Genomic DNA, 25,930 nt, shown 5'->3' on the forward strand with positions numbered 1-25,930 from the left:
ACAATAAATGACTATTATTGCAACAGTCATTTTTGAGCCAATTTTCAAACATGAAATGACATTAAGTCTGCACAATGATCACTTTATTAAACCGTTATTTGATACACTTTGAATTTGAAATGTTCTGTGTTATTATTAGCTCGTACATGACTTATCAGAAGTTCAGCCTGCTGGAGAAGAGGGGAGGTTCCTGAATTCTCTATCCCATCCTTGTGTATTTGATGCTTAAACATTATGCAATATTCAAGTCTTTATCCACTTGGAATGAGAGATCATCATTCCCAGTTTTGTGTAAAGAACTCGGCTATGGTTCCCACTTCAGCAGAAGGAATGGTGGTGGTGTCTGCGGTGGCTGCGACCAGACACACAGCTGCCTTCACTGCTCTGCAGCAGGGATCAGCGCCGCTGCAGTTTCTGGTACCCGAGCTAGCTGGGAGACTGAGCTTTTTACAATAGATTTATAATTATAGTACATTTATATATATTACTCTGATAAATGTGAAAGAGATAACAACATTCCTCTAAAATGCAGAGTAAAGATGATTTTATAATCTAGCTTTTCTTTTGCTTTTTCTCTTTCCCCTAAGCAATACGTCAACAAATACATAGAGAGATTAAAAAACCCCACTTGCCTTCCTTTCTGCTGTTCTGGAAAACTGGATAAAGTAAAGCGTAAGTAGGTTGCTCTTCCTTTTGGTTCGCCTTGTCTCAAAATAGGACTCTTTCAAAAGGGTATCAAAGCTTATAAAATGTGCCACTGTTCATTCTATAGATGGCTTTAGCTGTGAAAAACACCAGGTATGTAAAGTTACCCAAGTGCAGCTATAACGTTTAAAAATTTTCAATGTTCTAACATTAGCGCCAGCGGTAGCAAAACAAAACCCCTGCTCTATGAACCGGTTTGTGGTTAAAGTTCAGGAGGGGAGAGAGAGCCCCCCTCCCCAGCTGTGAGATGCGCTGTTTAAGCTACAGCAGGGACAGGCATTATTCTGCAGCCTGGGACGACACGGGAAGCTGTGCTGGTATCAGCCCAGTGGCGCTTCCCAGCAGAGTTAAAATGCAACCCAGCATCAGATGCATGTTTTACAGCATTTCTGTGCGTCTGCAGCGGTCGTTTTGATGCGTGTATAAAAAGTCAAGTATCACAGGGGGGGTTCACTGTTACTGGTTGCGTCCTCAGACCAGCAGCACTGCACATACACCCTCCCTGCCAACCTCTGCTTCTTCCCTCCCAGCTTCTACCAGTTTATGACAATGACTTGCTGAGAAATCCTGACCCTAACACAAATGTATTTGGTTATTCCCACTGTTTTGTCTGTATTTCAATGGAGTACAGTAAGTTTAACAAAGGTCAGGCTACTGCTGAGGTTTCTTAGTCTCCTGAATTTGAAGCAAACTTCCCCCTGCAAGAAAACCCTCTTCTCTCCTTTGCCCTGCCCCTAAAGCTGTTTTATATCTACATCAGCTGAACATTCGTGTGTGTCTGAGCACAGTGACAATGCCCGTTTTCCAAAAAAGGCTACGCTGGGAAATGAAATCCAGGAAGGAATAAATGACACAAAGTATAAAATGTTGTTTGTGCTTGAGGGGAATTACGGAAACTCAACGTTTGCCTGTGTGATTGCATTTTGCTGCTGTCAGACCTTTTTTTGTACTATAGCTTGTCTGCTTGGATGAGTCCTTCAGTTTTTCTGTATCTTGTGCTCTTCTGTAAGCAATATTAGTAGGCAAAATGTTGAGCTTCACATGAGCTGGACTGAGTTCCTTACAATGGGAACGGTTTTCAATTGACAAGAAGGTAAGTATAGGGAAATGCCACATTAGTAACTCAAATACTGTTAAATTTTACATTCATCTCCTGTGGGGTATAGCGTTAAACTTAAAGGCAGATTTTACCCCCAGAATGAGGATACATAAATACATTCTTTGTTGCTTTTACAGCAAGCACTGGCACACAGCCTGTTCCTCTACTTTATTTGCCGTGGAGTTGACAGAAGTCCTGGGAAGATGAGAATGCAACCGGGTGAGGAGAGAGGATCTCTAAAGGTGCTCTGGGTGGTTCTGCAGGCACGCGATGAAATGCTGAATCGGTAGACCCTCGTAGCAGATCTTATAGATGGTTGTAAATAGTGGAAACCTAAAAGGAGTGAGTAGCAACGAAAATAGTTTTAAAAGTTGATATATATAAACATTTCTGTTCTGTTTATAATGGGAAGGAAAAAAACCCACTCTCTTCTTTCTCTCTCTTTACAATGTAATTTTAACTCAGAGGTGCCTTTACTGGAAGAATCTACACTCTAAAGGGCAATTAAGAGGAACTAGGGGCAATTTTTGGAGGGTGACAGCAGAAAGAGCTGTGTTAGAGACAAAATGCTTACCCAGTATTTTTTATTAAAAAACCCTTGAATTGCATATCCTCTTTTTCCTCCTGTGTACAGAATGCAGGTATAATTTGCATTCATTATTCAGGTCTAAAAGACTAAAAAGAATGAAAATGTCCAACAATTTTCTTTTCCTGGCTAAGAGGTTCTTTCCCTTTTCCAAGCTGTCTTAGTCATTATGTGGTAAAATATGAGCCCGCTACATGACTTGGAGCCAAATATGTAACTAAGTGCAATTATAGGATACTTATAAGCTCAAGTTTGATTTAAAGTTCACGTCCTGTCAAAAGGAGTTTTTATTTTCTCATTTCTGAAAGATAATGCCACTTTGATTTTCTGTATCTGTTATAATTCTAATAATTGGAGGGTTTTTAAGTATCCTTTAGTGGCGTTTGGCCTCTCAGTACTGCTCATGTACGAAAGGGAATGGGATGGAAGGAAGTTTAGCTTTTTTATTACATAAACTGAGACAAAGGTTTAAAATTATAAGTAATCTTTTATAATCCCAAAGAATTAGAGGTACTTTTTTATCTCAGCATTATTTGTGGCACTAAAGCATCGATAGCAGCACATATTACCTATTCAATGCATGTAAAAAGTTTTATTTAGGAGTATGCTCCCAAATTTTATACTGAGAGAACCTCATTAATATTTGCACTGACAGCAGTATTGCTGCAAGCTGTAATGCTGATATACTAAGAGCAAGAAACCCTTTGACCCATAGATTATGTTTGCAAGCTGACTCCTATGGTCTTCAGCCTTGTCTAGGGGAATGGGGATGTCTGGGTAGCTCCTTTGGATTATTATTTCTTTTTTTTCCTACATGTGTGTGGCTTGTTTCTTCTAATGCTGTCTAGCCTTCACCCCATTCTGCTGACCACGGCAATGAGGAGCTCTAATGGTGGCCCAAGATGTAGACAGCAGTTGTTGCAGAAATGAGCAAGGTAACTAAACAGAAGTACTGTTAAGGAGTACCGTTAAGGAGGTTGTGACTCACTCATAATTTGTTGTTGATTCAGTTGGGGTTTTTAAATCAAAGCACTTACTTATCGAGCATATTTTTCTGTTTCAGAATCTTGTAGACTTCAGCTGAGGTCTGAGGACCTTGCAGCTTTTGCCCATTCAGCATCTCATTTTCCAGTTCCTGAATGGACTAGAAGAGAGGAGACGGGTTACTTGGGTCACAGGGGATACTGCTGCAATGCCAGCAGCTATTGAGAAGGTAAATGGCCAACGATGCCTTTGTAAGATACAGAGGGATTTCTTCATGTTAGTGTAAAATATTTCAAAATCCTCCTTACTTTTCCTGTGCGAGCAAAGGCTTCTGCTACTCTTCTGTTGCGTCCCCCGTAGCAGGTAGTGATTAGATCAGCAACTCCGCAGCTTTCCAGAAAAGTGGCTATTGATACCGGTCCCCTGCAGAACATCTTGGCAAAGGCCACCATTTCCATAAGGCCCAAGCGTATCACTGCTGCCTTTGTATTATCGCCAAAACCCAGTCCATCGCAGAACCCAGCTCCCACTGCTACGATGTTCTACAACCAGTTCATTGTGAAATACAGAGGAGGAAAGCAAATAAAATAGTCAGACAAGATGTGCAGTTTATCAGCATGCACTGAGCTTTAAGTAAATCCCACAAATCTGTCTGCAATTTCCAATGGCCATGAGCTTATCTTATGAAGAAGGTAGACAAGCAGTTACTGTTGAACAAAAGTAGCTGAAATACTACAGGATTTCTTGGAAGTATCTGCTGTTATTCTCATGGGCAAAAATCAAAACATCTTGTTCAATATGCTGCAATCACGTAGTGTGTATGCAATTAATGTTTTGTTTTTCTGCCACTTCCAAGTTGGGATGCACTGACCTTTCTGTTTTAATTAGTTTAAATGTCCCACATGGAGTCATGCTTTTCTAGGTTTTGTCTGGGGGTCTCAGACAGGCATGGGTTCTACTTACAGATGCTGCAGGAGATCAAATCTGGGTTTCACATGTAAAAACAGTCACTAGAATTGCCCTTTCCTACAGCTGTAAATAAATCTTTCGGGATCCTAAACATCTTCACAATTCCTTACCATTGTTCTGCACACCCCCTTTCCACCTTCCAATTCCCAGCCCTAAATAAGTCCTTACATAAATATAGTTCACTGTGTATGAGTAATATGTCACCTAGTACTGCCACTGAAGTGTTTGAAGTGTTTGCACCAGACATGCATGTGCCCCAGTGCTGACTTTTTGTCTTTAGCAAAGGCAATGCCAAAGCAATGATCTCGAGAAGAACAAAGATTTCCCACCAAGCAGAAACAACCCCTCTCCCCTGCATGCCTGCCCCTGGTTCCAGTCTGTGACCAAAAGCAAAATCAGGGGATATTGGAGTTTGTACATAAACAAAACTTTCTTCTTGTACATAAGGTTAAACAGGACCAATTGTTTCCTAACCTCCCCCACTCCTCCAAGGAAAGGTGAATTACTGAAGTACAAATCATTGAATGTCTAAAAAAGTACAAAGGATCACAGGCTGGAGTCACTTTCAGCACATTTAAAATCAAACTTTGAATGTGCTGCCTCATTGCAAATTTGGTGATTTTGTTAGCATTTCTGATCCAGCCTGGGATCTCGAGGTGGGCATTGGTGGATGCCACACGGATGTGCTGCCAGCACAGAGCATTGCTTCTGATGCAAACTTTCTAGCAAGTTACTACTTGAACCATGGAAATAAGTTATTAGTGGGAGCTGCTATATGTAGTAAGAGTATTTCATGTGCTTACAATGTGCAGACAAGAAAATACATAGACCAAATTCTGCCCTCAGCAGCAGAGGTGCTTCTGATAAAATAAAAGTAAAAATACAACTATTTGGAAACACTTTGTCAGCAGTTGTATTTTTAAGTAAATTTTCCCTTCTTTACAGGTTGGAAAACTGGCACATGAACTACACATCTGTGCTCACTCAGTCACACAGTGGTATCTCATATTAGACCCTGTGCCTTACAGAAGACTCAGGTGAGGGTAGAATGTGGCCCTAATAAGAACATTTTGTTTTGAAATCACTCACTTTTAAGGCTCCACAGATCTCCACTGTATCAGAGTCAAGCACCACGGTAATCCTGAAATTGGGGGTCTGCATTAATTCTTTAAAGATTTCCCCTTGTTTTTCGTTTTTGCAGCCTGTGGGAAGTAACATGGCAGAATGAGTTTGCAGTGTTTCAGAGTACACACAATTAACTGAAACCTGAAATAAGGTCCCAGGGATCTCTTTAGGTTTGTTGTCCCAGTAACTGGGTGCTACTAAACAAGACATTCGTGTGACAGCAGCTCATGGCTGCTGGGAGCCAGTGTTAAATGTATGCAAGTCACACAGCATTGATCAAGCATCGCTTAACAACACTTTAAAGAATTTGTAAGGAGATGGCCCCCAACACAACTTTCTGCCTGAGAAATCTTGTATAACCACAAACCTTGCAAAAGATGATATTTACAAATCACTTTGTATAGCACAACAGTATAATTTCTGCTTTAAAAATGTAAGCAGGTGTCCTTGCTAAATATTATTGTGGGGTGCAAATGATTAATGCTTCCAATTACAGGGAGATCCACAGATAATGAAGTTGAATGTTGGCACTGCTGGAACATTTTGGTAGCCAGTTCTGTGGAGGTCATGTATAATGTCATTACAGTGCTTACCCCGGGTGTTGAAAAAGAGCCCTCAGCAGTAAAGAGGCTGGGGTCTGACTTTATCCAGAGAGCCCGCACCCAGCTGGGCAAAGATTTCTGAATGGGGTTTCACTTAATTTTTATACAAGTACCTCAATTTCCTTCAGAGGATGCTCAGCAGGGAGTTTTACTAGCCTGGGGCATCACACTCTGGTAGCTGTGAGGTTTCTGCCCTGTCTCACAGGAAATTTGGGGTTTGCTTCTCACTCTTCACAATAATTGATGCCGGGGATACCCAGTCACTTTGAGGTGGCTGTTTCTAGGCTACGTGGCTTACCATGAGGACAAAAACAAGGGGCAAAGCTCTTTGCACAATCACCATCACAGCACGGTTTCAAACTGGGCCATCAGAAGTTAAATTGTGTCCAAGGAAATAGAATCATAGAATAGTTAGGGTTGGAAAGGACCTCAAGATCACCTAGTTCCAACCCCCCTGCCATGGGCAGGGACACCTCACACTAAACCATGTCACCCAAGGCTTCATACAACCTGGCCTTGAACACTGCCAGGGGTGGAGCACTCACAACCTCCCCTGGGCAGCACATTCCAGCGCTTCACCACCCTAACAGGAAAGAATTTCCTTCTTATATCCAATCTAAACTTCCCCTGTTTAAGTTTGAACCCGTTATCCCTTGTCCTGTCGCTACAGTCCCTAATGAAGAGTCCCTCCCCAGCATCCCTATAGGCCCCCTTCAGATACCGGAAGGCTGCTATTAGGTCTCCACGCAGCCTTCTCTTCCCCAGGCTGAACAGCCCCAACTTCCTCAGCCTGTCTTCATACGGGAGGTGCTCCAGTCCCCTGATCACCCTCGTGGCCCTCCTCTGGACTTGTTCCAGCAGTTCCATGTCCTTTTGATGTTGAGGACACCAGAACTGCACACAATACCCCAGGTGAGGTCTCACGAGAGCAGAGTAGAGGGGCAGGATCACCTCCTTTGACCTGCTGGTCACACTCCTTTTGATGCAGCCCAGGATACGGTTGGCTTTCTGGGCTGCGAGCGCACACTGAAGCTGGCTCATGTTCATTTTCTCATCAACCAGCACCCCCAAGTCCTTCTCTGCAGGGCTGCTCTGAATCTCTTCTCTGCCCAACCTGTAGCTGTGTCTGGGATTGCTTTGACCCAGGTGTAGGATAAATAAATATTGCTCAGTTTCCCTAATCATGGCTAGTCCTGTTTGCACCAGTTGCTCTGCCCACAACAAATGCCCAGCTGGTACGGTTTTCACTACCACTGTGAAATTCGCAAGCAAAGGAGCAGTATTGTTGCTTTTATTTTCCTTCCCTAGCTATGGAACTATGTAACTTTAATTTTGACTGACTTTAAAAATCAATGGATTTTAAAAACTACTGTATAAGCTTTCCAAATCAGGTCAGACCCAGTGCTGGGAGGATCTGAGGCTATGTCTTGGCAAGCAGTCGGAATGGGAGGGAGGAACAGAATGTTACTGGGGGTTTGGTTTGGTGTTTGCTTGGGTTTTTTAAAAAACAAAGAAATTTTGAAGATGGAGAAATACACCTCAGGGAGCATGAGCACATATCAGCCTCTGATTACACTTCTCTGTCTAGACTGCATAGTGTATCAACTGCTGATGTACTCAGTGTTGAGCTGTACAGACACAAAAGGTGGCTCTCACCAACTCCTAAAGAAACAGGATTAAGCTGTAATTTTTTAATGGATTAAATTAACTCTCAGCACTGAAACTTGCTGTCAGTTTGGATCTGATCCTGCCAGCACCAAACGCCCTGGAAATAATTCTGCCTCCCTTAATGAGCTCAACATTCGCTGTGCCACTTGGGAACCACCTGGGACCCATCACATCCTCCTGCTTCCTCCAGAGGTTATCACTGTTGCCCAGCCACAGGTGATGTTGAATTGTAGCCAGCAGCTCTAATTTGCTCTTTGCAATAGTTACCAATGGTGGTTTCACAGAACTTCTCGTCAGCCACTTCTTTGGCTATGTTGGCCCCCATAAGCACGCTGATTTCTATTTTCAGTTTCTCTCGAATGAGGTCAGATATGAGCTTCAGGCCTTCGGGACCCTCATCAATCCCCTGAATAAAAGGTGATAGTCAAAGCCAAATTGTTAGAATAAGAAAATGACAGCAGTGGAGCACTGGTAAAGCAGAAAGTGTCCTATTGCCTGCAGCTCTCTGATTTTAACTGTGTCTTATATTAACTAGCATTAGTCATTGACCCAAATGTTCTCGGTTTGCACTTTGATAACTGCAAACTCAAGGCCATTTCAGGGAAAAGAAAGCAACAGTGAGGTAACCCTGCAAGAAGCCTCGCATCCAGTACTGCTTTCTTTAATGTTGTATTATTCCTTTGTGTTTAATTTCTGTAGTACAGAACCAGACTTTTAAATTAAGCCTATAACCAGTGGAGTTTTTGCAAGATCCAAGTATTAATTAGAGTGCTTCATTGGTATTACAGAGTATACTGAACTGTCTTGTTTGGGTTTGGTTTTTTCAGCTAAAGAAAGAAGTAAATTTGCAGGAGTTTCTGTCCTTCCCCACCTCATCTCCTCTGTGTACGGCTTCTTGTGAGATAATTTCTATAGGGGAACAAAGTGGGGAGGGAAAGAGCTGGTATTGCAGTCTGAAAACCTGAATTACATTTCTTTCATGACAATTTTAAATTGTATATTTTCTGTAATGCAATCAAAAGAAGAAGAGGTAGACTGTATTCCTATGCTTTGCCTCTGGCTTTTAGTTTGAGATTCTCTTAAAATATTAATTCCTTTTAAGATTCTCGTAATCTGGTACCTCTAACCTTAAAAAGAGATTCCTCAGTTCATGCCAGTTTGAAATGGTCTCAGTTCTGCAACATCGTTAGTTGTTATTGTGCCATTTTAATGCTGCCAAGAACAACTTTAGCATGTACTTGGAAGAGGCACTTTGACCCAGCACTCTTTCCAGTTAAGAGTTAATTGAGGCTGTAGTCTGAATATTTTTATTGGCAGCAGCATCAGCTTGTGCAGTCCTCTCACTGTCCATTTTCCCCTCCATGCTGGTCCAAGTGGGAATTTATCCAGGCTAAAGATGGCTGGCAAAGACAGATACTCTTAGCCTGGCTAAGTTTTCCCATCCTTTCCTCTCATGGGCAGCAGAAGGGTTGGCAGAGGCTGTGTAAGTTTTAACGCTTGCAGAAAGAAATGCTTGTTTTATGCAGAGCATGCAGCTGAGGGCTGGAGCTCTTATCCTTAAGTTGAAGCTATTTATTTACTCCATACAGATAGAGTCTTGTGGCAATGACAACTTACCTTGATCAGGGAAATCCCAAATGTCCCGGGCTTTATGTGGTCTGCAACCTGCTCACAGATTCGTCCAATGAATTGGTGTGGCAGAACAAACACTAGAATATCTGCCCAACTTGTTGCTTCAACCACGTCTGGTACAGCCACCTGGGACAAGAGTGACAACCAAAATGAGCCCAGGTAGGAATCCTCACACCTCACAAGATAACAATGTGCTGAAGCCTTTGCAGACGTGTTGCAAAAACAGCCTTAATTTTAACTGGCACTGTGGCACAGCTGCTAGCTTTTCATTTGAGCAGCTACAGATCTCCTCTGAAATATCCAAAGCAGATTATTTTAGGTTTGGATTTTTAATATATTTTTTTTGTAATTTATCCCAGCCCTGTGAGGATAATGTGGGGAAGACACTATACTTTCTAAACTTGCAACACCCTGGGAAGCCCCTTTGCTGAATCAGCTCCCTCAGGCAGTTCCTGAGCAACCCTATATGGTTCTTTTGGAGTGAATGGTAGTACTAGGAGCACAGGAACAAACTGGGATGGTGAGACAGAGCCTCTTCCGGCAGTCTTTAGTTTCCACGCGTCACCAGCTGAGATTTAGGAATAAACTATATAAAAAAGCAGAGATTAGCATAATCTTTGGGGGTTATGTGTCTTTGTTTTAAATATATACTAACATTGATCAACAGTTACAAAACCCTGTGCAGCATGCTTAATAACTAGAAAACTCTATCTTCCTCTGAATGTTAGCATTACTCAGAACAACAATTTAAGCCAGGCTGCAAAGGCAATGGCAGGTGATTTTGAGCCTGCTATCACAAGCAGTCTACAGTTAGGGAAAACATCACTCTTGGGAGCAGCCTTGGAGCACCCAGCCTTAGAGCAAGAGGATTCCTAGTGGGAGAACCAGAACTGCTGCCAGCAAGGCTACTTCTCCAGAGTAACAGCAAAGTGGGAGTGGGCCAAAGGCTGGTAGTGCTGTACAGACTGTGTTCCTCTCTCCAGAATGCTGTAGAGCAATGTGAGGAAAAAAATTAGTTGGGTTTGGTTGTTTTTTCCCTCAGTAAGAGATTAAGATGTGAAGGTCCCTCCAGGCTTTACTGCCGGTGAAGGCTCAGACTTTGCTATAGAGAGGATGAGGCTGATCTCAAGTGGTGATGACAAGCCTGTTGACCTGCTATAAGGTTGTAAAACTAAGTGATAAGTCAATTGTACCCCAGTAGAACTGCGTGCCAAGTTCAAACCACAGGAGTGCAAATATGCAATCGCAGCATTAAATGCAGTACTAAATATAACCACTCTCCAAGCAAGGAGACCCACCACGTGCGGTGTCTGAACTTCCTTTTACCACTGCAACTGTTCCAGAAACGTGGTGCTACTTTTTTTAATTCACAAAACAGGGGCATTTGGCAAAATCCCAAACAGGCAAAACGCCTCACCTTGCTTGCTTCAGTAGCAGTAAATCATCTCAGCTGATTAATTTAATTAATTAGAATTGCATAACTCGGTATTTTAAATGTTGATGAAAATTAAATACCTCATATTTTTGGTGGAATTTACAGCATTATTAATTATAGCAGTGTCTTGCTAGCCTGAAATTACCCATGAGCCAATAGCTCATTATTCAGCCCCTTGTAAGCCACAGCTGTTAGCTGTGCTATTGGTTCCTTTTTTAGAAGGGAGAGCAGTAGCTTTTGCTTTTTTTTCCAGGCGATGCTGTGGGTTTGAAATAGCTCTGTGCAGACAGATAGATCTCTGCCTGCCATCTACAGAATTCTGCTGATTTCTGCCAGAGAGGAGGAGGGTGCGTTACCAGCACCTGACAGTTGGCTGTTTGAAGTTACGTGTGACACATGAGACAAGAAGTCACAAAAGTGAATTGTATTCCAGTGAGTTAGGTGGCAAACCGGAGTGAAGCAGTGAATGACTTCCTTAATTTTGCCAGATGTTGTCTCCCTTACAAAACAAAAGTATTCCAGTGGTTTGGGGTTTTTTTTCAACTTACCACATTTTTGGGTATCTTGTATCCAGGCAGGTATTTAACATTTTCATGTTCCTGGTTGATTATTTCTGAGAGTTTTCTTCCATTGATGATCTCTTCAAATACCCATATCTTGACAGTAGGATCAAATCTGTTGGACTTCTGGACATTTTGGCCAATGATTCTTGCTATGGCTGATCCCCTTTAAAAAGAAAAAAAACAACAAAACAACAAATAGAAAACAAAAAGTTTTATTGTGAATTGGAAACAGAAATTATTTTAAATATAAGAACTCATAAAAAAGGCCTGTGCTATAGAGTAGTTCAGGTGCTTGCTACATTTATCAGAAGGCTTTATCCACTGCCCTCCATCAAAACCCTTTCAGTTTAAAACCACAGAAAGTAGAAATAGAAAAAAAAACCTGCAACCAAGGGATCTGAAGTCACATTAAAGAGTAAGGAGTTGAATTAATGATGTGCCATCAACAGCACTGAAAATACAGTATCTACAGTTAAAATCTCTCTTGATCCTTGGCTAATTATTTGTTTTCTTTTTTCTGAAGATGACCAAATGTAGAACAACCCAGGTGGTAAAGCGCTGCTGAGCAATCTGCTGTGACAGTCTTTGTACATCTCATCTAAAACAGGTGCATCCCGCTTTCCTAACAATAACCAAACAGCTGCAATTACTTTATGTAAGAGCCAAATCCTCAGAAATTGTTCTTTTCTTAAAAATAAACTCTTCAGCCTGATGGGTTCTCTTTATTTATTGTTCTATTTATCACCATAACAGGGTCTGTAATAGTTGCAGCCTGAGGATATTTTAACCATCCAGTTTACTCTTCTTCAGGCAGGCTGAGCATTTTTTAATCTCAGCTCAGACACTAATTTTATTTCCCCATCACCACTGTAGCATTGCAAACATTCACTTATTTTCTTGGCAAGAGAGAATTAAAAACCCCACAGAAAATATTGGCAGTATTGTTTAATGATCTTTAAATTAGACGGGGAGGAGGGCTGATTACTTTTACCCCTCTGTTCCCTCTTTCCATTTTCATGCTACTTCAATCTTTTGAGTACTGGCCATTTTACTGCCATGACTGAAGGAGGAGCTCCAGTTGCAATACTATTGTCCTCTGATCCACTTATAACACACCTGCAATGAGCAATATGAACAGGATTTAGCTGTGATATGTTTTCTGGGACGGTAACAGTCCCCAGCATATCCAAGACGAAGTCCAGGTAGGTCTGTGCTGCCAATGGTTCAAAGGGAAACCACGTTGTAACTGGCTCTCCTTGGCTCAACCACATTTTTGATATAACAGGTTTGCACAAGGCTGAATTGCTCAATAAGCAATAAAAGAGTAAGGACTTCGTCTTAATCTTTAATGATAAAGAAATACTACTGAGATCATGTTTCACTTGCTGAGTGTTGACTATATGCTATATCCTGAGCTGCCATAATGCTTTTTTGTTTGATTAGTTGGTTTTGGCTTTGTTTTGTTTGGGGTTTTTTTGTTTGGTTTGGGGTTTTGGTGTTGGTTTTTAAGGGATGATTGGTTTTAGCTCTTTAAAACATGTAGGGAAATGTTTTAGGGGTGAACCTTTATTGTAAGAGTTCTGCTTTTTAAAAAAAAGACATGCAGTCATATCATACATTCATATCATTTATAAAATCACTTATATTCTGGTTCTCTTACCCTGCTACCTACAGAGAGCACAATCAAAGCTTGAACTGAGGATGAATTGTGCTCTGCATAAGAAATATATATTAAAAGAAAAGGGTTAGGGTTTTTTTGCTTGATTGGGCTTTTGTTGTGGTTTTGGTTGGTTGGTTGGTTGGTTGGTTTTTCCCCAGATAAACCTGAGGTCTAAATCCATTGTCCAGCTTATGCCGGAGTTTCCAGCACAACCTACATGATGAACTGAGAACTCAAGCCTGTCCATAAAACCAACTTTTCTAGCTATGACCAAGTTCATGTGATTTTCTGAAGAAAGATGCACACTGCAGCTCTAACCTCTCAAATACTGAATGGGACTTTCAACTCTCAGCAGATAAATCTGATCTAGCAGAGCTGTCATTACCACCACACTTTGGTGTTGCCACCCAAGTGTTTTCCTAGTGACAAGATATCAGTGAAGGTATCTCAGGCATAAAGGTAGCTCCATAAATAATAGTGTTTTCTTTTGGTTTCTCTTTAGATGAATGAGGATTTGGGGCAGAAAGAATTTAGTGCTTAAAAGACATTGATCAGTCACCACAAACCCCTCAAACAGTTCAAAACCTGATGCTCTGTTTTAGTTAGTCCATTTAAAATTCAGTCACCAGCCTTGGGAAGAAGAATTGTTTTGCCTATGAAGGTGGTGTTTGGTAGACTACACAGGCTTGGCAGAAGAGGGCTGCTTATGCAAACAAGGATGCTCACATAGAAAGATTTTGCCATGGTTTTATTTTCTCCAAAACTCAATTTAGTGAAGATTAATAGAAAGCAGAGAACTCCACTTAGATAATTTTTACAAGTAAGTAAAAACTGCCCATCAGGGCTTTTTTCCCCAATTATGTTAAGTCGTGTTGGAAGTGATTTACATATTGCTAAAAAAATAAAAGCTTTTATCTGCAGATTTTCTATCAGTATAATAAGAAAGCTTTGATATAGAATAACTCAAGTCAGACCTGTTATTTACATATGTGAATATGAAAGTGATTGAGACATGCCTCAGATTTGGTAAAGAATAAAGGTTAATGGACCCCGAGAAGCAGCTAGTCTGTTAAATACTTTTAAGTATATTAGGAACTTATGCTGTTCCTAATAGTTTTTCTGAGGAGGTCTTAAAGACTTCAACAGTTGCAGGTCTCTTCCCTTCCCCAACCAGCCCATCTCAGGTCTTTGCTATCCTCAGCATTAGGAAGAGCATCCTCACATTTAACCTCAGTCACAGTTTAAGCCCATTTCTAGACTAGAAGGGTGGAATATTGTTTTTCTCCTTCAGATATTTGAAGATGATCATGTCTTCTTCCACTCTCTTTCTTAGGCAACCACCTCAAGTTTTTTAAATTATAGTATTGCTCAGGTTGGAAGGGGCCATCAGAGGTCTCCAAAGTGGGAACAACAGTGAGCACAGATGGGTTACCCAGGGCTTTATTCAATCAAGTCTTGAAAACTCTCCAAGAACCACCTCCTCTCTGGGCAAAATGCCCCAATGCTTTATTATTCTCAGAGAGTTGTTTTTATCTCCTCTCTTCATACACTGAGTCAGAACCTCCTCTGGTTCAATTTATGACTGCTGGCTCTTGTTTTCCTTCCACGCACCTCTGCAAAAAGCCTGGCCATCTGTCCATGTTGAAGACAAGAACCTCGCTCAAGCAGGAGCTTTGCTAGAGAATCTGCAGTCCAAGCAAATCTGAGAAGCTTGGGAGAGATTTTGGATTCTGAAAAGCCAGTCAGTGAACTAAACCTCGATTTTTAAAGACAGGTAACTGAACCATGGTTAATGTAAACACATACCCTCCTGCACCTGGCTGGCAACCACAAAATGCAGTGCAGTACTTTGTTTAACCATACCACTCGTGAGCCTCCTGGCATTGTTGACTTAGGAAGTCCCAGTGACCTGCTGAACTTCTGCAGCTGACATGAGCTATTGCAACATGCTGCATTGTCAGCCTCTTTTCTGAGCTGCAGGAAAGACTCAAGAGCAGTGATCTGAACTGTCACCCAAATATTCAGGAGGAACATAAGAATAAAAATGTTTGCCAAAGATAAACATGGCTTTTCTACGTTGTGCTAATACAACCTGTTCTGCCACAGAGCCTATGAATAGATGTTATTTGAACATCTGAGCACAATGTTTATCTCTTCCCCAAGGATTTACAGGCTATGTATATGGTACATATGGCAAGAGGTGGGCCCAGGCAGACAGGCAGCATGAGTAAGTACACAGTATTGAATGGGCTGGGGTCCCTGTATGTCTGTGGCGTAACCCTTTTCAAGTTTGTAGGTACATGTGAAAAAGGCAAACTTCCTCCTTTCTCAAGTATGGCTTCTGAAAGGAGACAACCAAGAGGTTTTGAAGAACGTCTTACAGCAAGAGGACACCTTGGGAAGGGCAGGGGGTGCTTGCTTGAAGATGCAGTAAGAAAACAATGAAGGCTGTAACTATGGAGCTGACTCCCAGGGGTACAGCCATGGGAGTTCAGGGGCTTGGAAGTGGCAATGAGCTGCCTGCACAGGCTTGGATGTCTGTGGTTAAGTTAAGGTGAAGGAAAAGAGGACAGGGATGCAAGCCCTGGAATGACATGCGAAAAGCAGCAGTCAGAAAAAAGCTGGTACAGAAATCATGGGGCAGGACTGTATCTGTCAGGACAGAGAAAGGCAGATGCGTGATGATGAGTTCCCAGAGAAGACTTAGCTGTGCAGTTACGTGTCAAGGGCTGTGTCTGAGAGATGTCATGTACAAAGAGCCTGTGATCAGAAAGAGCATGCACGTGGGGGCTTGGAAAGCAATGGACTGGTTTTGCAAGGCAGGAAGGCAAAGAGCTGTACTTTAGGTATGCTGTGTTTCCAGCAGCTCATAAGCAACCACTCCCACACCTATTGATTTTTTTTTTGGCATTTGCTTCCATTTAGCTGTCAGATATTTTAAAAATTTGAAGAGGCTTGCTTGCCTGGTACAAAAACAGTCCACAGAGCTACCTGAAGGCTGGGTTTGCTAATCCCAAATGCATGCACATACACGTTGGTCTGTTTGTTTGTACTCAGTTTACAAAAACCGTAAGAGAAGTAAGAAGCAAAGTCCGGTGCAAAAGGGTTTACTGCCTTCACTGGGGTCTGACTCAAGGAGCCCTGGAGCTTCTGTCCAGGCTAGAAGGGATTGAGCAGTAGCAAACATATTCTTATGAATGTGGAAAAGGATAAATGGGGGACCTGAATGCAAGGCTTGTACAGGGCTGCATCTGCACCGAGATGCAAAATGACATGCCGAGGGGGATGGAAGTGAAAGATGCCAATAAGTCATGGCTTTAAATGGAGCCTGTGCCCTAGTTCTTTCAAAGGAACACTAACAGCATCACTACTGAATGCTTAAATTTGAACCACCTGGGCCCAGTCACCAGCATACACAGCCGCAGAGGCACAGCTCTGCTCCTCTTGTGAATCTCTCTAGCCTGTCATCAGGCTTTAAATGGCATACACAGCCCAGCGATGCAGGAGCCCTGTGTCTTTCATGCTCTCACTGCCTGCTGCACCTCCCAGGGGCGGCTGTCTCTGCTCAGAGAGTCCGGGAGGCTGAGGCACGACATGGTGGGCACCGGGGCCGCTGTTTCAGGACCATGGAGACCCACGGCTGCCCCCGGCGCCGCCGGTCTCAGCATCCGACCTGTTGCGAAGCACTCAGCAGCGGCGGGGGGAGCCGGCCCGCGGCGCGGTACGGCCCGGCTGTCCCGGTGTGCGCCCGCTGCGGGGGTTGGGGAGGACGACGAGGGGGTGGGAGAAAGGAAAGAAATGGGAATCAAGGGAGGAGTGGGGAATGGAGGAGAGCAGGGAAGAGGCGGGGGGGCTCGCGGTCCCCCGCGCTGCGGCACTCACCAGTTCCCCGAGCCGACGATGCAGACGCGGAGCGGCGACATGCTGCGGGCTGCCCTGCCGCCCGGCGCTGCTGCCGGCGGCTCGGCTCGGCCCGGCCCGGCCCGCCTGCCAGCGCCGCCCTTCCCGGCCCGGCCCGGCCCGGCCCCCGGCGCCTGCGGGAGGGACGGGCATGAGCGGGCGGCGGCGCCGGGGGGCAGTGCCGGTACTGCCCCCCAGCTCCGCCTGCGCCGGTGCTTCCCCTAGGGGCTGCCCTGCTATTTAGTGCCCTGGAGAGGGAACCGGGAAAGGGGCACCTTCTCCGGCATCCACAGGGGTGAGGACCTGCGTGGGGAGGGCAGGGCAGCCCGGCACTTCTCGTGGTGTGAGACCTTCCCGCCCATCGGTAGCCCAGGGGGTTTCTGTAGAGTGGGTAAGGTGGCAGAGATTGGGAAGGATAAACGCCGGGCCCTTAGGGGCAGGGAGAAACATCTGGAGGTCCCACGTTCTGCCAGACAGGCGCATCATGGCTTAAATGCTTCCGATAGATGAGGAGCACACCAGGGAAAGGTTATGAGTGCATCTGCGTAGACAAATTCAGCTGATAAACTAGGGGTTATATCACAACTTTCAATATGGGGCATCCCGTAAAATTTATCTGCAAGAAAGAAGGAAATGGAGTGTTGTTCCTTTCCCCCAACATGGTCTAACCACGCATAAACCCCTACAAATTATCACATTTTACCTCACAACTCTCCACTGACCCCACATCCTCTTCAAAGCAGCCTTTCTCTCTCATTTTTGAGCCAGAGCTGCATTTGCTACCTCCCCTGCACTCCTGCACCTGTGTCTGTGCTCCTCCTTCCTCTCATCCTGCCATGCTCCAGCTCCCTTCCCCTATGGGAGGCTGTAGGCTCAGCAGTGACCACATCTGCTGCCTTTGCACCAGAGCTTGGCACAGTGGGTTTCTGGCTGTGTGTGACAAGGACACCCGACCCCATGATTCATAGATGGAGGCTGGCTGCCAGCATTTCAGAAGCCCGTGGGTGTTTCTGGAGGTACACATATGTTCAGCTCGCCCGCTCTGAGCTTCACTGGCTCAGCTATTTGGTGCGTCCTGGTGGTGGTGAGAGTGCTTGGAGACATAACAAACTAGGGCAAAAGCCTACAAAATACCTTGACAAAATGGCCATCCCAGGTTGCTGAAAAGGAAGGTGTAGCTGGGCCCCTGGCCATGTGTGAAGCCTGATGGGGAGCTCAGTGAGAAGCGGCATTGCCCACATACACAGTTTCAGCACAGGCAATGCACAAGAGCCTTTCTGCGGTTACAGAGCTATTTCCACCAGTTTCCTACTTGTTCATCATTATTTGCTCTTTCCCTTGCTCTATTGCTCCTCTGTGCCTCTTAGCTCTATTCTCCTTTCAACTTATACTCCTTCCATGAAGGAGACATACTGCGGAGGTGAGGAGGAGCCATCATCTTTCTTGCCCTGCTCAGTCCCTGAAACTTCTCTGCTTGTTGTTCTGTCCTGGTGAGTCCCCAGGCCTCAAGTAAAGGACACACTCAGTGAAGAACTGGCTTCCACAGCCAATGCATGAAACAGGTGTTCCTAGTCTATATAGTATTGCAAACTGTAATGTTTTCATATAAATTTATGTGGCAGCTTTAATTACAACGGGGAACTATATCAGTTTGGTGGCCTCTGGACTGATGGCTATATGTGCCCTCCACACTGAGGTTGCACTAACCATTTAGTCAGTGCACAGAAGCTGGCAGGGGTGAGGTTGGCAGGGGATGAGCAGGCACATGGGTACAGCAGCACTTCTAAAGAGCAGACAATGCAGCCCGGGTCTGAGAGCACACATTAGCTTATACATCTTCCACTAACTGGCCGTGGAAGTAGGTAACTTGTGGTAGTGCTGAACTGCCCTCTGGATTTGTGCACTCACTGCTCCACGGAGATGGATGGGAAACCATTCATGCACAAAGGACTGTTCTGGGCAGTCTGCAGGCAGTGTTACTTGGCAGGTTTGAATATCAAGGCTGTCTCAGTGACAGGGTTGTGTGGGGACACAGAATGGCCCCAAGAAATGGGTCCTTTGTCAGATACCAGAGCCCCAGAGCCATACTGGGGGGATGCTGACAACTGTTGCTTTATCAGGCAAGAAGAGGGATCTGCCCTTTCCCGCAAAGGCACAATGTTTGCTTTTCACATTAGCCCATGAGCACTACCTCTCATGTGTGAGTCATTAGTACACATCAGGCATAAAAGCTAGGTCTGCTTAATAGAGAGGACAAAGACAACCCTCTGAAGGCCACCCCCACCCAAGCTCACCTGATTGCCCACACCTATGGGTCACACATATGTCAGCAGCCAGAGATTACACAGCCAGTCTTCCTCTGCCTAACAGCTGCTGCAAACAGAAAAACCTCAGTGTTAGTGCTGCAAAGCCAGGGCAGCCAGTGGGCACTTTTTTCCTACCCCAGGTGTGGTTCTTTCTGTAATAGCAAAGCAGTCTTTGAACACCCTGAAAAATGCAGCTGAGAAATGTCAAACTTGGCAGGCCAAGGATGGACAGCAACGACAGGTGGGCTGGGTGTTCTGTAGAGAGGGATTTGAGGGCAAAGTAAAGATCAGTATGCTCTCTTCTAAGGTACAGATACAGCTATTGCATGCTTTGCTTCCTTGGCCACTGGTTGGTGGTATTTGCATGCTCTATACAATTGAGTGACTAGGATATACCAGATGAGTATGGGATAGGGTTAATCCTCTGTTCTCCTTCCCCACGTGAGCTGGAGTTCTTAGCCCAGTTGTTGATGCCAGCCTCATCATATTCCATCTTAATACTGGTTAGGTTTTTTGCCCCTTCTTCTAAGGTGAAGCTGTTCGAGACCATTACTTCTTTCACAGTGAGAGCCCTTTTCCCTATTTCATATCCAATTTATGCCCACCTGCTCTAGCACAAGTGCTGTCTGTAGATGTGAATGATTCTTCTCCCCGGTGGTTATTTTCCTGCTCTGCCTGCCTTAAACCCCAAATCTGTTTACAGAAAGGAATTGGATCCCTTCTCACTGTTCATTTTGCCAAGCTCAGCAAGACATGCTGTCTTTCTTCTTTTCTCTTCCTCTGATTACCTGGATGGCACTTCTCTGTACCTATTCCAGCATGAATTCAGGCTTGCTGAACACTGATAAGCTGAATGATGCCCTAAAACCCCAGCAGAATTTTACCCAGTGCCTTGTATTTATTTACTTAATGTTCAACATAAAAGACTGTATTTACTTTATTAATAACTACACTAGGAACATGGCTCTTCCTCTTCTGTTTATGTTTAGTACATAAATTTTAATTTACAGCAGAAATGTTATCAATCTCTCAGTGCATGCCCCTGTATTTTATGCTGTTACATTTCATCCCATGTCTGTTACTAGGGCATAACAATCATATAATTTTTCCTGTGGTATTTCCTCTCTATTGAAAATGTCTCCCAACCTTGCTGTTAGCAAATTTCATTACACCACTCATCATTTTTTGTGCTGAGCTGCCTAATGAAATTACTCAGTAAGACCAGTTCCTTCAGCCCCATAATTCTGCTACCAGCCCCATCAGTAGTTTTCACCCCCAGTATAATTCCTTTGGCATTTTATAGTGTTTACGTTAATACTCATCTTCTTGACTTTAACTAATAATTACCTAGATAATACCAATTCAAATGCTTTACCAAAGTCCAGGTTGATAAGATTTATTACTTTTCCTTTGTCCGTAAATGCAATCATCTTATCGAAGAAAGATATTGGGGTAGTCTACATATAACATGCCTAGCTTGCACTTTAATCTATTTTCTGCTTCCCTCAGTGTTTTTGGTTACTCATGGCTAACATTTGCTCTGAAAAGCCTACAGATTTCAGTGATGAAGATTATTCAGTCTTCAGAAATGAAGGGTAAAGAGCCCTTGAGTTTTGTGGCTGTGTTGCATGCAGTGATTTACATATCCATGCCCTTTAGCCCATTAAGTGTGCTGCCTCTGTTCTCTGGGGTTACATTTTTTTTGTCATAGAAACTGAAGCAATATATTCCTTTGGCTTTTAGGTATCTGCCCTGCTCTTACTGCTGGTGATGCTTTCCTTTGTTTCATTTGTAATCATGCAGCTAAAAACCCTTTTGGTCTTGTTTTCCTTCCCTATGCAGGTCTGATTTGTTTTATTTTTACCCGTACCTTTAATTTTGGCTGGTTGAAGGATAGTTTTCTCTGCATATCACTCCCTTCTTCTTTCATTGGGCTTTCTGCATATTCCTAAGATGTCCTGCACTCTCTGCATCACAGTTCTCATCCTATACAGGCATACAGAGCTACAGGTAATATTCTGCCTTAATTTGTCTGATCCCTTTGGTGAGAAGTAAGATTGAAGGAGTCTCTTCTTTCTTGTGACTACTTGATAGCAGAGCAGAATATGAATTTTGCACTCCCTGGGGTGGTGACCAGACAGCATTGCTCCCTGGCATCTCTAGGAATGCAGGCTTCAGAATTTAGGGAAAGAGGAGTTGAACATCAAGTTTTGTGGTTTGTTTTTTTTTTTTGGTTGGTTTTTTTTTTTTTTTTTTTTTTTTGCAAACTTTGTGGGCTGATGTCAGCAGGACTCAAACATTTCATTTTCTCACCTGTTTAGCCATGGGTAGACTTAAGCTTGGGGTAGGTCTGGAGTTTAGAACAAAGGTGTCCAAATTCAGCCTGGGTGTGTGAGAGGAGCTCACCTGTTGTGAGTGTCCACAGAAACCTTCCCCTGGATGAGGTCTGCAGACAATCAACAACCAAATGCTTCAAGTCTACCCAAACTGCAAGCACCATACACAGCCATCACCTTATGCTAGTCAGCCTCATGGACATCAAATTACTCATATATCATAGGCCTCTTTGCTTCCCACTGGAAAATTTTTGCACATAAGCTTTCCCTCAGTTATGTTCTAGAAAAAGATTCTAGAAAGATTTGCAGTGGTTCATATATATATAAATCCACTAAATTATTGCACACTTAATTATTTTTAATGATAAGTAGTAAATAACAACCATTTATACTGAGTAGCATGTAATAATGCAAAGCAACTCTTCCAGGATGTAAGCTACAAATAAATAATGTCAATTTATGTCCCTAAGAGCTGACAGTCCAATCTACATACAGCTTTCACATGGATTTCTTGCAGTCTGCTTTTACTGACTCATGGGATCTAGAAAACAAAGCAACAGTGAAGTTTTTACTCCACTCATTTTATTTAGTTGAGTTCTCTACTGCAGGTTCTGATGGGATTATGTAGGAAGAACTTTTTCTTCACACTTAAATTAGTTCTCCAAAAAGATGCTTAGCAGAAAATAAGACTGGATTTTAGCCCCATGGAAATCTATGTAAGTCCAAGTAATTTAAGGAATTCAACCTGAACAGACTGAGAAGCCAACTGTAAACTAACTATACTTTTTAGGACCTTCTGTAATCTCATGGAAAAGGTTTTTAGGAAAAGCAACAACACTATAGCAGAAGTGAAAAATGTGTTTTCTGAAAGAAAACCAGTAGTGGTTACTGAAGAGTTAATTTTCTGTAAAATAGATCTGAAATCTCAGGCAAACAGGCCTACAAAGATTTTCCAGAATCCAAATATACCTACTCTGTAGGCAGCACAGGCTGCAACAAGAAGGAAAGATGTCATTTGGAAATTACGAAGCAGATGCAGAACTAGAGTGTGCAGATACAAGTAAGAGATCCGAAAATGGGAACAGCTCAGTATTAATATCCCACAAGCAGAGTTTACATAGAAACATAGCAATCAAATTATGAAGGACAGGTTTGCGCACAAAAAAATTACCAAGTGCTTTGGCTTGGTTTCCAAACTGATCTTGTTACACGTGGAAATGGCATTTGACTGAGATAACAAGCAGCTAAACATGATAATGGGGATCACAGCAGATGGAGAGTTATTAATGTTGCCATAGAAACCATGCAGGAAAGGTGTGTAGGAGTAGAGCAAGGAAAGGAAATGCTTCTAGGAGGAGGGGATATTGACTGAAGAACTGAATTCACTCAGCAGCTGTCAAGGTTAGTCAAGACATTAATAAAAAAACCCCACAAAAACACTAGCTTTTCAGGACACTGAGAATCATGGAGGAAAGGAGTCCTAATGGTGGGCTGCAGAACAGATGGAGGCAGCAATGCCATGTTTTGCTGTAAGATAGGTCAGAAAAAGTCTTTAGAGAAAAGCTGGAGATGGCCATGAGATGGATGAAAAAGCTGTGAAGTCCCTCAACCACAACAGCATGTGTTCCCCTCACATCTGCTGGACACACACTGAACCCATGCTGGTGGCACAGAGACATGCTTTCCTTCACTGCCTCTTCTCTCCCTGCAGCAAGTCTGTATGTGCTCAGGTGGGGACCCAGTCCAGCTCATTCAGCAGCTGCTCACCTTCCCTGTGCAGAGAACCTGTTAGGTGGTCCCACAGTGTGCTACAGGACTGACTCCTCAGGGACGAGCTCACATGCGGTTACATTTATTTAAGAAGTAAGGCCCTAAGCAGACAAATGTGTATTTTTAAATTTCCCACACAAAGGCCTTGAGTAGGGGGCTATCTTGAGGAAGCTTCTGTTTCACTCTCTGTTGTGGTGAATAATATGGTGGAAAAGATAGCCTTTAACTCAGGGAGCAGAGTCACCCATGAGCTGTTGAGGCAGCTCAAGGCAGAAGGCAAGCCCTCCCATGGTACAGAAGGCCCGTACAGGGATGATGGGCTCCAGCCATTGCCCTTTGTGCTAGAACAGCTTGCACTCTGCCACAGTGAGTGGTGAGGCAATACCCTGAGCTCTCTGACTGCTCATGAGACGGAGAGAAAAGGGCAGGGAGGTGTCCCTGGATGACTTAAGCAAGCAGAGGGCTGGTGCTTGGGGGAGACCCAGGATGCACATCAGCTGTCAACAGCAGCTCCAGCAGGCTGCCAGATTAAAACTTTGCATGCTGGGCAGCCATGCAAAGGCAGGCAAAGGGATTGAGCCAAAGTGCTTATTGGTACTGTGGTTAGAGAAATGTCTTGAACTCTGGTCATCAAGTATCTCCTGCTGCTGGTAACCTGCCTCTCTAGGACAAGCTTTAGTCTGTGAAAGGACTTGGAAGTCCCTGCCAAGACCAGCTGTAAGTGCTTTAACTGTTCCCAGGTGGTGAGGCCGGGTGGTGGGCTGAATCGCATGCTGTTGAGGTCTAAAAGCTAAAAAGCAATGTGAGTGTGTGATCATCATATGTGGGTGAGAGGGATGGGGCTTGGGCTGTGCTCTCAAGTGATGACTGCAGAGCAGTGTCGTGGCTGCATGATGAAGATGACAGCTCTGGGCTGTGGCAATTATTCTTCTCTCCACACAGAAGCATCAAAGAAAAATAGCCATACACAGGCAGCAAGCCCAAAGAAGTTGCTCTGGAGGCAGTACAAGGTCCTTCATTCGTGTTCTTCACTGAGCCCCCAGGGCATGGTCCTTTCCTCAGAGGGTGCCTCAAAGTGGGGGAAACCACTGGGATTACACTCCTGGCTTCCAGCCAAACCAAGTCTTTGCTGCTGTTGCAGTTTACATTTCCACATCTGGATCGTGTTGGGGTGATGTAATACTGGAGCCCAGAGCATGACCCAATCTGAAGTCATGCTGAGGGCAACTGGAAAAGGTGCCAAATGTGAGTGTGAAGGACTTGAATGGATTGCAGACAGAGATGGAAACTTCGTAGGCAATGTCAGCTGCTGCCACCTGTGAGTCTGGTGCTTTCAGCCGGACACGCATTGCAGCAGAATATGATGCATAGGGATTGATAGAGAAGAGCAAGGAAATTAGAAGAGGACTGACAGTCACTGAAGAGCCCAAATGAAAAAAGGTTTTGATTTATCAATATTACAGAAGAACCGATGAATAACCATTTAAAAAGAGAACCAGAGATCCCACATGTCAAACAGAGAAGTGTTTTATATGCATGTTAAGATACAGCAAAGTCACAGACCCAGTGACTCAGTGATAGCTGTAAAGCTCCTAAATCAAGATATTCTTTCAAATTATCTCTACAGTGTAAACTACTCTGGTGGGTGAAATAATTTATGACACATTTACCTGACCTTACTGATCTTTTTCACCTATGGTCAGGAGAACACAGTTGTGCACTCAGTATGTTGAAGGAGAAAAACTGTTCTTTTAACCGAATTTATATTCTTGTTCTTGTGTCGTGGCATCTACAGTTCTAGTAGGCAGGTATCGTTTATTCTTAGTAAGGATAGGAAGTTCTTTCATATTTGTTATCTAGAAGATGGTTGATGAGAAAATGAACATGAGCCGGCTTCAGTGTGCACTTGCAGCCCAGAAAGCCAACTGTATCCTGGGCTGTGTCAAAAGGAGTGTGACCAGCAGGTCGAAGGAGGTGATCCTGCCCCTCTACTCTGCTCTTGTGAGACCTCACCTGGAGTACTGTGTGCAGTTCTGCTGTCCTCAACATAAAAAGGACATGGAACTGCTGGAACAAGTCCAGAGGAGGGCCACGAGGATGATCAGGGGACTAGAGCACCTCCCGTATGAAGACAGGCTGAGGAAGTTGGGGCTGTTCAGCCTGGAGAAGAGAAGGCTGCGTGGGGACCTAATAGCAGCCTTCTGGTATCTGAAGGGGGCCTATAGGGATGCTGGGAAGGGACTCTTCATCAGGGACTGTAGTGACAGGACAAGGGGTAACGGGTTCAAACCTAAACAGGGGAAGTTTAGATTGGATATAAGGAGGAAATTCTTTCCTGTTAGGGTGGTGAGGCACTGGAATGGGTTGCCCAGGGAGGTTGTGAGTGCTCCATCCCTGGCAGTGTTCAAGGCCAGGTTGTATGAAGCCTTGGGTGACATGGTTTAGTGTGAGGTGTCCCTGCCCATGGCAGGAGGGTTGGAACTAGATGATCTTGAGGTCCTTTCCAACCCTAACTATTCTATGATTCTAAGAGCCCAGAAAACTTCAAATGTTTTCCAGACTATTAATAAACTCAAGTATGAGTTGCCTT

The 25,930-nt window shown here is 43.8% G+C and overlaps 1 protein-coding gene across 1 annotated transcript; it reads right to left on the reverse strand.

Annotated features, from left to right (window-relative positions):
• Positions 1 to 61: 61 nt before the first annotated feature.
• Positions 62 to 24,689, reverse strand: LOC136010053 (glycerol-3-phosphate dehydrogenase [NAD(+)], cytoplasmic-like). Its single transcript, XM_065670659.1, is given in 11 exon segments — positions 62 to 2,137; positions 3,428 to 3,534; positions 3,683 to 3,916; positions 5,433 to 5,545; positions 8,006 to 8,144; positions 9,356 to 9,496; positions 11,354 to 11,531; positions 16,911 to 16,981; positions 16,984 to 17,244; positions 17,246 to 17,357; positions 24,487 to 24,689. Coding segments are annotated over 11 exon segments (1,656 nt in total). The 3' UTR covers positions 62 to 2,040.
• Positions 24,690 to 25,930: the final 1,241 nt, after the last annotated feature.

Source organism: Lathamus discolor, chromosome 3 (assembly GCF_037157495.1).
Source record: "Lathamus discolor isolate bLatDis1 chromosome 3, bLatDis1.hap1, whole genome shotgun sequence".
Lineage (NCBI taxonomy): Eukaryota > Metazoa > Chordata > Aves > Psittaciformes > Psittacidae > Lathamus > Lathamus discolor.